We start from the raw sequence: 14030 nt of genomic DNA, 5'->3' as shown, positions 1-14030 counted from the left end.
GTTGGTCCAAAAGAGATTTTGACCTTCAGATCATACTGCAAGTTGATTCTGTTTTTCAGCTTTTTGTCTGAGAAGAAGGACCATTGAGTTTTGTCTTAAGGCTTGGAAATTCTACTTTTTAAGTTAGCATTACAACAATCATTCACTTTTTAAAAATAATTGTTATACATGTTCCTATAGGCTTTGATAAGCATCTTTTATAAAATATACACAAACAAACACGGGAAAAAGTCTGTTATAATGGAAAAATTGGTCAACATGTTACAATAATACTTAACAGTTTGCTTCTAAATAAATTTCATCATTTTCTCAAAACTTGTCCTTGATCATTTTCACAAAAACTATTTTATAATCAGTGCAAATTTAGCAAGACAGAAGTAAGTGGGCGACATACAAGGACCCATTCAAATTTAATATATAACACATTGAATATATATACTTACTGTGGTATTGTGATAATGATCTCTAACACAGTATATTCTTGGCACCAACCACTATCTTCTGATGAGCTCTCAGCTTCCACTGAAATCAGGAGTAGCCATGTGAGACTGCATAATTTGGCTCTTACTCTTTGCAACATTCTAAGCCATAACAACTTTAAGATAATGAATAAAGAGAATAACATTTTATCTCAGGATGGCTAACAATGCAGCCATGGGGAAAGGAGTGATGAAAGGCCAACTACATGCTAATAAATCGTATTTAAAAAGGGATGCTTGTTCAAATCTCAGTGGGAAATCCCTGTCCATGGAAGAAATATACCTAGGAGGAAATGCTTACTTAATTAATATTGTGTATTCACCAAACCTGTTCAATAGACTGAAAGAAAGTGGTAATATTAACAAATGCAACTCTGACATACAGCCTTCATCTTCAATGCTAATTTCCCAATTTATGGATCATGAAATTTAATTAAAACTATTGACCATCACAAATGAACAAACAGATTTAGTTAGAAGTCTCACTTCACATCTAAAATGGTAACGAGTGATCTGGACACCCTAAAAACAAAGGGACTACCAAGGAGAGGAGCTGCCTCTTTGTCAGCTTGCCAAGAAATCAGGAAAAGAGTAAATGAAAGGAAAATTTGCTCTGACTTGTAGGGTTAGTGAAACTGTCTGTTGACATCTAAGTGAGGTGGTGTGCCATCTTCCACTTCATTCTCAGCTAGGTATGCTTTATAAATTTAATTTTCTGATTTTTTATCTGTTCTCTCTCTCTCTCTCAGATAAACAGCAGCTTGCTTAAATAACCTGTAAGACCTTCTTCTGGATTCCTAACGCATCCTGTCTTGTATCTGCCTTTTCAACTGTAAATTCATTAAGATTGCCTTCATGCTATTTACAGTATGTTGTGGTATTAAACAAATAAGTTAGGTGTGATGGATAATACTGATAACTGGTGCTAACTTTACATCACAGAAAGTAAGAAATGCTCTACTCTTGGAGGACAAACCCAAATGGGTGTAAACTCATTGACAGCGCTCCACAGTCATAAAAAAGCATGGTTTAAGAAAGGCCTATGGTTCCTGCCTAAAGGGATGTCATAGATGGAAGTTCAGAAACAGAGCAAGCACTCTTTCTTTAGAGGTGCCAGTGTACAGTGATCCATTGTAACAGCTTTCAAAAGCATCCAAAAGCTGGATCTTTCAATATGAGTTGGGGAGTTGCACAACTTAAAAGGCACCACTATTTCATTGTAATACATTATTCATCCTGCCAAGGTGAATAGTGCTAATAAAAGTGCTGTTTTCACTGGATCAGTGTAGCATTTAAATAAAGAAGAAATAAAGATGTTTTAAACACTGAAATATTGTTTTTCATGTCAGTGTTGTAATTTTAATGCTGTGCCTTATCAGAAAATTATTTCCTTTGGGTGAAATTAACTCCAGAGCAGATAGCCCACACCACACCCTATGCACCACTTAATCTCTACTGAAATCCCACATTAAGGACTTGAGTAGTACATAGTTCCTTGCTTGAGTTCACTTCACTGTGATGAATCACACCCTTTGTTGCTGATATTACTTACCAAAAACAAAAGGGAAAAAACAGATTTTTTTAAATTGGGGTGATTTCCATTACTCAGAGCTAAACAACAAACATTAGTGCAGTAACTTTAGCATCCAAGTTTTATGACATCTCCTTTCAGGAATGTATTTGAGTTTTATCTTCCTAATTTAGGACAGGCTGTGCTTTTGTGCTTACGGTTATATAACTTCCAGCTGTAGTTCGCAGTCCCTTTGTATTATAATTTAGTCAGTATGCCTGCTAGCCCCCTTGTGACTGAGGTCCCTGTAGTATAGTGGGATTTCTATAGAATTGCTAGTGTAAATAGATTCATGGTCTCTCTGTCTCTCTTGATTATCCTACTGCTAATGTCAACTCAATTGGGCAAAAACTGAACTCCTCATCTTTCCTCTCAAAGCCTCTTCCATCTCCTTCCTTCTCCTTTGCAACTGATAATACCACACCCAGCCCATTCCCACTGTCATCACACAGAGACACAACCTAGGCATCATTTTCATATTGCTTCTTTTCTTTTCCAAATATAGCCAAATCATGTTGGTTCTTTTCCCCACAATCTCTGAAAAATCCAACTCTTCCTCCCCTTACAACTAAAGCATTTGTCCATGCTTTGGCTATTACATCCCATCTCTCTTTGGCTTCCATAAAACACCTCTTGCTCCATTCCGATATACACGTCATGATGAAAATCATCTATCTAGTCTGCTGCCCAGAACATCATTCCCTTTCTGAATCTGTCCACTGATGTATTATTTTACCAGAGGCCAACTGAGAATGGGGCTCATTTGTACTAAGCATAATAAAAAGGGTTGCCTTCTACATCTTATTTAATCTTGTCTTCTTTCTAAGATGCTTCAGAACTCTGCCCAGCCTGTTTCTCTGCTCTGATTTCTTCCTGCTCCCCATCTTGAGCCCTTTACTCCACTGTTCCCTGTCTTTTCGCACTCTCATCTTCATGCCTTCTTCACTTAGATATCTTGTGTTTCCCAGTGCCACTTCTTCTATCATTAACTCAGAGGTGTGGTGCCTAGAATAGGACACAGTACTCCAGTTAAGCCTTATCAATGTTGAATGGAGTGGAAGAATTACTTCTCAAGTCTTGCTTGAAATACTGCTGCTAATACATCTCAAAATGATGATCACTTATTTTGCAACAGTATTACATTGTTGACTCATATTTAGTTTGTGATCCACTATAACCCCCATATCCTGTGCTGCAGTACTCCTTCCTAGACAGTCATTTCCAATTTTGTATTTATGCAAGTGATCAATCCTGCTTAAGTGTAGTACTTTGCATTTGTTGTCATTGAATTTCATCCTATTTATTTCAGACCATTTTTCCAGTTTGTCAAGATCATTTTAAATTCTAATCCTGTCCTCTAAAGCATTTGCAACCCATCCAAGCTTGATATCATCCACAAACTTTATAACACTTTTATGCCCTCTCTACACCATTATTCAAATAATTTATGAAGCTATTGAATAGAACCAGCCCCAGCCCCAATCCCTGCAGTACCCCACTTGACATGCTCTTCCAGCTAGACTGTGAACAATGCTGTTCTCTTCTTATGCGTCTCTTCCTGTCTCCTTACTCTCTCTTGCCTTTTTGTTCTATTCTGGAGTTTTTGTTTATTTGTTTTTTGGCTGGTCTTTTACCCTTTCCTTTTCCCCAGTTTGACCTCAAAATTACAACTAGAATTAAGAAATTTTAACTAGTAATGACTGCTACATTTGATTGTGCATGTTATCATCTCAACAGGTATTGATTATTAATGTGTATATTCAACTCTCTTTTCATTTTTCAAGGACTCATGCCTGCTGCACACCAACCAGTGTACTGTGCTACAAAGCATGGCATAATTGGATTCACCCGGTCTATAGCTGTGAGTATATGTAGCCAAAAACACTATCAGTAGTTCCTTGAGAACAAGCTTACTTTCTCAGTTTCCCTCTCTATAGCAATGCAAGTGAAAACAGTGCCTATAGAAGTGCTGTGTGGGGTTTTGTTTTGTTTTAATAAAAGCTTTTAAGGTGGTAGCTGGAGACTCCTTCATTTCACGGGGGTAATAATGGAGGTGTATGTGGGGTTTGTGATCAATACAAGCTTTGGGCAATACTCTTCTTAGGTAACGGCAATGAGGGTGATATAGAGAAAGGATAAAGACAATCAATCAAATAGACAACCTTGGACAATTTATTTTAGTTTCTCCTTCTGTAAATTGGCAAATGTGGGGAAAATGATTTGAATATGAAAAGTGCTCCCCATTATTAAGGCTGACTCAGGTGTTCTGATTACTTAACATTGGTGTGGTAGTAACAATGGAAGACTCGAATTCAGGATGGAGCCTATGCTGGCTGTTGTACAAAGAACTTTCTCTGAATACCCCAAATACTGGCACAAGAAACTTCTGTCTAATTTATGGCAAGATACTAGTAGAGGGAAAGGGCTTGAAGGAAGTATGAGGATAACAAGATCATGTATTTGCATAGACCAGTTGTGTGCACAATTTGAGAATAGCCCCTTCACATGAGATTTCTAGTCAAATTTCCAGCCCAAAGAAGCTGAGATATACTTAGCTAAGCATGCAGACTTTTAAAACGTTTTCCCAAACCTCTGAATCTTCTAGGGTTAACTAATGCAGATTAGTTTGGGAATAGGAGTCATATACCACACCTTGGCCACAGTCTGCACATGACAGTATATAATTTAATTTTTTGCATGATTTAAAAAATATAATATTCAAACAACAAAAACTGTGGTAAAATGAGAGCATATGTTACTTCCTAATGAACGCAAGAAAATAAAACACTGGAGAAACACAATAGGACTTAAAATACTTACCAGCTAACGGAGAAGAAGGTGCAGCCTGACACAGGCAGGTGAAATTTAGAACTTTTAGGACTCTAGTTGATTGCGCCAGATTTAGGAGGACAGCTCCTAAAGATGATTCTGGATAAGGCTCCAGTAAAAATGGTAAACCTCAGATTAAACAATTTAGTGGTGAACAGGCAGTCAAAAAGAGAGTCATTCTAGGACAAGGGACGGAATCCCAATTTTCTGTGGTGAGGGAGGTGAGTGGAAAATATTCAAAAGTTTGGGGCTGGAATTTGGTGTGGTTTGAGATAGTCATGTTATTGTGTTTTCTTATGAAAAAGTTTTTTATCTATTAGGAAAAAAAAACAAGGTTTGCTGGGGTTACTTTTAGGATGTCAATTGCTTCTTTTGTATAAGGTTATATCATTATACCAGCCATAATGCTGATAGTTGTAGCTGACATTGCTGATGAGAAAAGATCCAAAAAAAATCTGTTTTAAGGAAAGAAAATGTTCAGATTTCTGTCAGAATAATCCTCAGCAAAATATGGGGTATATGCAAGGTCTTGGCTTGCTAAAGAATATATTGTTCAAACTTTTCCTGAAACATTCAAGCATCAATACCACCACCATTTCTTTAACTGGTAATGATGCCAAGAAATCTTGGGGTACACAAGCTGAATTTTTGCTAGTAACCTGAGGTAGTCTTGTCCAGGAGCTATTAGTATAATTGTTCATCTGACTTTATAGATTAAAGAATACAATCTAGAACGTAATCAAGACTCAGGCCTGGTCTACACTACGCCTTTAAACCGATTTTAGCAGCATTAAACTGATTTAACTGTGCACCCATCCACACTACAAGGCCCTTTATATCTATATAAAGGGCTCTTTAAATCGGTATTTGTACCCTCCCAAACGGGGAAGTAGCGGTAAAATAACGGTATTACCATATCGGTTTAGGTGAGTGTGGCACAAATCGACAGTTATTGGCCTCCCGGGGGGTATCCACATGCCACCATGTGACCGTCTCCTGGACAGCAATCTTGAACTCGATGCCAGTGGCCAGGTAACAGGAAAGTCCCACGAACTTTTTTGAACATTTCCTGTTTGCCACGTGGGAGTTCTGATCAGCCGCGGGTTGGTGATCAGTCCCAAATCCAAGAAGAGCTCCAGCATGGACCGTACAGAAGATAACAGGATTGCTCGTGTATGGGGGAGACAAAATCTGTTCTATCAGAGCTCCCATTACAGAAGACGAAATGCCAAAGCGTTTGAAAAATCTCAGGCTACACAGTGCTGCCGTGACAAGCATAACGGAAAGCCAAAGAATCAAAATGGAACCATGGAGGGAAGGAGGGAAGGGTACGAGACTCCAGCTATCCCACAGTCCCAACAGCATTCTCTGAAAACTATTTGCATTCTTGCTGAGCTCCCATGCTGTAGTTCAAACACAATTGTCCAGCGTGGTTCAGGGTATAGCTCGTCAATTTACTCCTTCCCCCACCACGTGAAAGAAAAGGGAAAGAAATCATTTTTCTGACTTTTTTCATTCACCCTATGTCCTACTGAATGCTGGTGTGGTGAGACGTGATGCTGCAGCAGTGAAGAGCAGTATCCGTTCCTCTCCCTCCCTGGTGCAGACCATACAGTATGACTGATATCGTCGTCACCATCAGCCTGTGAGTGCTCCTGGCTTGCCTCAGGTGAGGTCGGCTGGGGGCACCTGGGTAAAAATAGGAATGATTCCTGGTCATTCCCAGTAATGGTACAGAACGGCTGGTAACCGTCCTCATCATAGCAACTGGGGGCTGAGCTCCATCAGCCCCCTCCCTTTCATGTTTAGAAAAGATTCGTACTGCCTGGACTAGCAAATGCAGTGGCATGCTGGCTCCTCTCCCCCATACCGCTTAATGTCCTGCCTGGACTGTCATAGCACCGGAGGCTGCCTCCGCCTCATTTCATCTCCTAACAAAGTCACGTTTTCTTATCCCTGCATTCTTTATAACTTCATGCCACAAAGGTGGCGGGGGGAACTGCCATGGTAGCCCAGGAAGGTTGGGGGAGGAGGGAAGCACCAGTTGGGGTTTGTTGGCAGGGCCCCCCGTAAATGGCATGTAGCTCATCATTTCTGCGGGATCTGACACGGAGCAGCTGTCTCTCTGATACACTGGTTCCTAGCACACTTGCCCCATTCTAGGCAGGACTGACTCTATTTTAGAAACCATAAGAGGGAATTGATTCAGGGAGTCTTTCCCATTTTTTTGCCCTTTGGCACCCCCACGACTCAGCCCAGGGGCACCATGATAAACCAGAACAGTACAGAGGAACAGATAAACCCATCATCTTATTGCCAATTTACCACCGGCAGCAGATGTACAATGAAACGACTGATAACCGTCTGCCTATCCATGCCAAAAGCAATGAATGCTGCTGTGTACGCTGGAGTATCACCTCTTGTCCGCGCATCCAGTAACAATACGGTGACTGTAAAAAAAAAAGCTGAACGGCTGGCTCCATGTTTGCCATGCTATGGATCTGCCAGGGCAATCCAGGGAAAAAGGGCGCGAAATGATTATCTGTCGTTGCTTTCCCCGGAGGGGAAGGAATGACGAACATTTTACCAGACACCCGCCGACAAGAATTTTTGCCCCATCAGCCACTGGGCTTCTTCAACCCAAGATTTCTAAGCGGGGGAGACTGCGGGAACTATGGGATAGCTACGGAATAGCTACCCACAGTGCAACACTCCGGAAATCGACGCTAGCCTCAGACCATGGACGCACACCACCGAATTAATGTGCTTCGTGTGGCCGCGTGCACTCGACTTTATACAATCTGTTTTATAAAACCGGTTTATGTAAAATCAGAATAATCCTGTAGTGTAGACGTACCCTCATATGCATTGATGCAAGTGACACTCCTTTTTATGGCCTTCATCTTCTTCATGTCGACCTCGCCCAACCATGAACCAAATTAGTTTCTGCTTTGAGCACCAATTTTATGTAAAACAATTTTTTATGTATATAAAATAATCAGAAAGACACACACATGCACCTATCATAAAAGGCCATAAGTAAGACCAAGATCAATAGCCAGTTTGCCACCCTCAGAGCCCTCTTATGCTTTTTGCCAACATCAACCATTGATAAATAAAGGGCTAATATGCTACTGTTAGTTTTGCTGATTGTCTGATTGTATCAAGCAACATGTTTACTAGCCTTTGTAAAGATTCACAAAATGCTGAAAATGAACACAATGTGTCTGACACTTTTGTAGATGGCGGCTCAAATGGGAAATTATGGCGTGCGACTAAATACAATTTGTCCAGGGTTCGTTAACACACCAATTCTTCAGTCTATTGATAAAGAAGAGAATATGGGACAATATTATGAATACAAGGATGAGATCAAAGACATGATGAAGTTCTATGGTGTTATGGAGTAAGTGAAGCTACACATAATATTCTTTTGTCTTCTATAGTTGAAGGGAAAGTAAGTAGTAGTGCCACAGGCAGCTGATCCACAGCAGGCAGCATAACCAATGTCTGTACTGTATTTCTGCACAAATCACATGTGAGACAAAAGAGAAGGCAACTGAAAGAAAGGGACTCAACCATGTTATCATTGTTGTCCCTTTTCAAACCAAGCAGCTAATCAAATTTCAGGGCCTTGGGGTTGTTCCAGTTGGAAGTAGAAATTGATTGAGTCTGATATTTTCTTTGATTAAATATTATTTATTTACAAAGAATGTACAAAGTTCTGTGTCTCTGAACACAAAAGGAATCAAATAGCAGGAAACAGCTTCTTTTCCTCACAGCAGCAAGAGCACTCTTCTCAGCCTGCACCGCTAACTCAAATCTTTCCCCAGGTCTCTTCCGCTGTCAAACACCATGCTTTCAGCTGCTCCTTCAGACTGTCTGTCACTCTGAGTCTGCCAGTTTTCTGCCTTCTCAATTGCTATACGTTCTTCCTTCCTACCTAATCACAGCCAAACCCCTCCAGCCCACTTAGTCCAAAATCCTGGGAGGATTCACTATCCACTTTTACCTGAGGTGGAGTAAAGGTTATGGTTAACTCATCCTGACAGTTTGTTAACAGAATGGTATGTTCACACCCAGTCTCAAAGATGATAGTGATTCATGCAGTACCTCAAAGCATAACACCATAGTGGTTTGCCCATGCTTTTTCAGACATCACTTGCTTTCACTGAGTAGCATTGAACTTTTACATTCACTATTGCAAATTACAGAGGGTAAAATTCTCCTCTCTAATTTGCACTGCTCTCCAGTTAATGTCAATGGAAGCATGTTTGGGGAAACAAATACAGAATACATAACAGAGGAGATCGGCAGTGCAGTAGAGTGAAGCATTTTCCTATAGCATTTATCACACTCAGGGAACTTTGATAGTAATCTAAGAGGCAACTAAACATCTGAAGTATTTACCAATGACTAGACCTATAAGGGCTCACTTGCAAAGTAGCAGTTGTATATTTTTTGCATATCCAAATTATGATGACCCCATATCCTTCCAGAAATGCTCTTGCTACTTCTGCTATAGTTCCAAAAGACCTGGAAGTAGATCTATACAAATTGTAGATGGTTCATTTTGCAAGCGTTTATGCAAACCTTTATTTATACTTGGTTTAGAACATACTTTTTCCACAATTTCCAGTGCATTATGCTGTCAAACTAAGATAACCCAGAAGGTATTCTGTGCCAGGTCTGATTTTCAAAATGGAAAAAATGTTTATTTTTCTGTAGCCCATCACTAATTGCCAAAGGACTGTTAATGATTATTGAAGATGATGCTTTAAACGGAGAGGTTATGAAGATTACAGCATCCAAGGGGATTCATTTTCAAGAATATAGTCCACTTCCTTTTCAATCAGGAAGGCTATAAATATAATTATGTTATCTTGGCTCTAAATTAATGTAAAAATGTGTTTTAAACAATTTTTTTAAGATAAATGTTTGTGTCCAGAGAATGACATGATTTTAACTCTTTAATGCAATAATGTACAGTTGTATAGTAATATGATTTCTTACTTTGATTTTAAGAGCTACTGTTGATATTCTTGGTTTGGTAGAATAAGCATATTGCTCAAAAGATATTCAGTGATGCAGTAATAGGGGTCAGATTCTGCCCATTGGTAATTATATGCTTGTGGCAGGCTGTTGCCCTCCTGACCTAGTGTGGCCCTGCGGGCACCCCTTGTTTGAGTTACCCTTCTGTCAGGATTCTTGGGAATGTCACACAGCTCAAAAAGGGACAAGACAAAATTCCCCTACTGGGATTCTACTTTATTAAATACAAATAAACTTGAAATAGAAAATCTTCCCTGGGCTTCAGAAGTCACACAGCCCTCCTCCTTGAGGTTTGTTCCCTCTCAGTCCTGGCCTCTCTGGCCTGTAGTCTCTCCCACTGGGTTCAGAGTTGCACAGCCCTCCTCCTTGGGGCTTATATAATATGTAAAAATGTTTACCAAAAATATATTCTCACTTTGACTTTCAATTCTTTTAAAACTTAAAAGAATTGATGAATGAACAGTAAATGGCTAAATATTTAGCAGCAAAGGGTAACTACAAGACGTCTGATGAGAATAAGGGTGCACTGCTGGCTCATGTGGTTACTCCAGCATGCCAGAAGAACAGTACTTGCACATCTTCCAGACATTTTGCACCATCACAGCTTTTGATATTGCACGTTTACTTGGGCAAAATGGCCATTAACTTCACTGCAAGGTTGGACCAACTGAGAGCATGATCAGACCTTTCTTATATATTTATCTGATTTGTGTAATAAATTGTGGATGAAGATAGTACCATTAACTATGATAGGAGCAATTCACTAAGATACTGTCTGACTATAAAACAGATGTTTTTAGGCATACTAGGCAAATTTACTAATAGTGTAAACTAGCACCACTCAATTATCTTTAATGAGTTGTGCCTGTTTACAAATTGGGCTCACAATCCTCAAATCGATTGTACTTTGCTATTAGTTGGTAGCCAGAGATGTCTTGTAGGTCTATTTACAATAGTTTTAGGTTCTTTTATATGACCAAGTAGACAGAATAGCCTATGTCTATTTTCCATGTGTAAAATGTGTTGCATCTTTTTTCTGTGCTGCCTGTAGAAATACCACCATAGTACTAGCAACTTCCCGTCTTCTTTTGATTATACAGTAACACAAGCCATGCCAGACATAAAATCCATAGTTACAGGATAGTGCAAAGTTACTATCCTATAACTATTTTAAACTATTTTAAAATGAAAAATGACCTGTTGCAAATAATCACCAAAGTCTGTAGTATTGTACTTTCTATGGATAATTGGGGGTGAGGAGGAGGAAATCACTCCGTAATTAGGGAGGAAAACATCTTTGTTTTTGGAAGGTTTTCTGAGCACATCTGCTTCTTAATTGCACTCAAAGACTAAAAACAAAGTTTGAACAATACAAATTCCAGTTACTTTTATTTACAAATTAGAAAAATTGATTTTAAAGACGAGGAGCAACTACAGGGATCTGTTAAAGGAACTTGTCTTTTTGATATAGCATTGTCCTGTATTTGTTTTGCCTGTAATTATATTTTGTGTGTTTGAACTTTTTAAAAAACATGTACTTCTCAAATAAACAAAGTTCTATTGGAGTATTTCTTTTTTATAAATGGAGTTTTGAAAGAAGAGCTAAGAATGAAGAAATGAAGAGCTGAGAAAAGGGCGGAGGAAAAGATCAATCATGTATCCCCACTTCCTCTCCTCTCTTTTCTCCCTTTTCCCTTCTGGCTATATCAAAACTGGCAGTTCAGCTTTTCTGAAGCCTATTTCAAATCCTTGGGCCCCCACAGTAACATCAGCATCTTCCAGACACCTTTACAAGAGCCCTAAAATAGCCTCTCACCTCTATATATGTAGCATAAAAATCCAAGAACTAATATCCCAATGCAGTGATTTAAATTCCTGGATAAATTTCACCTGTACCAGAGAGTATTTTAAACCTTGCCTACAAGATATTAGGAGACTTGGTTTTTACTAGCACTTGTCTGTGTAAGGCAAAAGCTGATGTAAAACTTAAGATAATCAACATGTTTCATTAGGTAGCTAGGCAACCCTAATATCCTTTGCTCCTTTCCTTGTCTAGAAATATTTCACTTAAGTAGTTTATAAACAAAGCAAGTTATATTAATAACCATAATATGTTCAAACTATGTAACTAGTAGCAACCACCGGAATTTAGACAAGTGGCCAGATCTTCAAAAGAATGCAGCTATTAGCAGCTACCACTGAGAACATATTTAGTTCAGAAAATACTCAGAACACTATATAGTTTCATTATATACATTGCTCATGATCACCTTGATTACTATGCTCACCTCTGGCAACTACATCTCAAAAAAGAAATATTAAAAAAGATTGGGATGGTTTAGTCTGGAGACAGGACCAATGAAGGGGGATATGATTGAGGACTGTACATAATGAATGAGGTCAGTCAGGCACTCCTATTTACCTTTCCTATAAAACAAGACCGAGGTGAAACTGAAAGGCAACAAATTTAAAGCTAATTAAAACTGATGTTTTACACAGTGCATAAGCCTGTGGAACTCACTGCCACAAGATAGCATTGAGGCCATGAGTTTAATAAGATTGAACAAAATATTAGACATTTATATGGATAATAGCCTCAATTACATGAGACAGAGCTTCTCATGTTTCAGGATTTAAGACAACCTAATCTTAATTGGCCTGTGGTAAGGAAGAAACTTTCTATAAGCAGTTTATTCTAGAATTGTTTATAATGAGGTTTATTGCACTTTTCTCTGAAGCAGCTGGAACGGGTCACCACCAAAAGACAAAATATTAAGTTAGATGACCACTAGACTAGGATGTTTCTAACATGCCTATCTTTAACTACTTAGTTTATTAAACAGTTGCTGTTTTCCAACTGGACTAACTCATTTGTTTCAGTTGACCAGTATAATACACCAAACTTTTGATATGTCTATTATTAGACAATATGCATTCAACAGATGTCAAAATCCTAATTTACAACATATGATAATACTATTAGAACATGCCCCTTAAAGAAAAAAGAAGTTAGATGGGTTGTATAAATATCAGTGTTTCACTTTCTGCTAGAGATCAAGAGACCAAACCTGAAGCACACAGTGATTGAGGAGGCAAGTTTTCAGAAACGGAGAACTGAGGTCCACTATCAGGTGCATGCTTAAATGTGTGTGTGTAGCAGGATGCTGTAGCCCATGCGCAGTCAGCTCCAATCAAGGGAAGCAGATTGGGGCTGCTGGACAAGACCTGAGAATTGGCAACACCTGTCAGCTTGACAAGCCAAAGGCTATAAAGGCTGGGAGGGAGCCAGCCAGGTAAGGAGCTAGAGGCCTCTCAACTGAAGGCTGACTCTTCCTGTAAAGGAGGTAACCAAACCTGTAAAGTTGTATATAGATGGACACTGGTGGTGCGACAACATTAACTAAACAAAGACAGGTGTTGCACAACCCAGAGGCCTCTCCGAGCCCTATTGGCGGGCCCCAGGAAGAGGGGCAGGTCGTGGACCCTGTTACAGTGTGCAACTATTGCAATTGTGAACATCAAATATATTTGTATATTTAAAATAGCCATTTAGATTCCTAAAAAGAGGGTGTACACATGTGTATTCACAGTTGTTTATGCAATTGGACTCAAGGCACTCTTAAAAAATCTGTCCCTAAGGTAGAGAAGGACTAAAATTGTATCTTACTTTTATGTACATGTCTTTCTAAGTGAGGAATCAGCAAAGTTCAACAAGTTTTTCCAGACTATTTTTTAACTTAAAGAGACAGCTTTTGGAATGTAAGATACATAGAGTATATTTTATATTATGTGCACACACCCACAGACACAAGGTACAACTGAGCATTCCAATAAATGGAAGTGCTATTAAGTAACATAGGGCTACATGGGGGACAGACTTTGGACTCAAATAACTAGGGTTTTCAGAATACAGGAATTAGGGTAACTGGAATTAAACTGTATATACATTGTGATGGGGCAAGGCCAGATGGCTACAATAAAGTACTGAGAAACAGGTATGTTAGCCTATTGGCATCCCAGGGGTGGGCGGGCGAAGCCCGCCCACTTCTAAAGGACCTCCCCCCAGCCTAAGGGGAGGATCCACAGGTCTAGAACACCAA

At 39.2% G+C, this 14030-nt stretch overlaps 1 protein-coding gene across 1 annotated transcript in view; it reads left to right on the top strand.

The window, feature by feature from the left end:
* The window catches only part of HPGD (15-hydroxyprostaglandin dehydrogenase), a 39406-nt gene extending 29105 nt beyond the window's left edge, over window positions 1–10301 (top strand). Inside the window, exons 5-7 of the mRNA XM_032780175.2 lie at window positions 3834–3910; window positions 8121–8284; window positions 9607–10301. Coding sequence (XP_032636066.1) covers window positions 3834–3910; window positions 8121–8284; window positions 9607–9745 — 380 coding nt within the window. The 3' untranslated portion in view covers window positions 9746–10301. The remainder of the gene's footprint in view (window positions 1–3833; window positions 3911–8120; window positions 8285–9606) is intronic.
* Window positions 10302–14030: the final 3729 nt, after the last annotated feature.

Source organism: Chelonoidis abingdonii, chromosome 5 (assembly GCF_003597395.2).
Source record: "Chelonoidis abingdonii isolate Lonesome George chromosome 5, CheloAbing_2.0, whole genome shotgun sequence".
Taxonomy (NCBI): domain Eukaryota; kingdom Metazoa; phylum Chordata; order Testudines; family Testudinidae; genus Chelonoidis; species Chelonoidis abingdonii.
The sequence above is the reverse complement of the archived record's forward strand: the minus strand, read 5'-3'. Positions and strand labels throughout refer to the sequence as shown.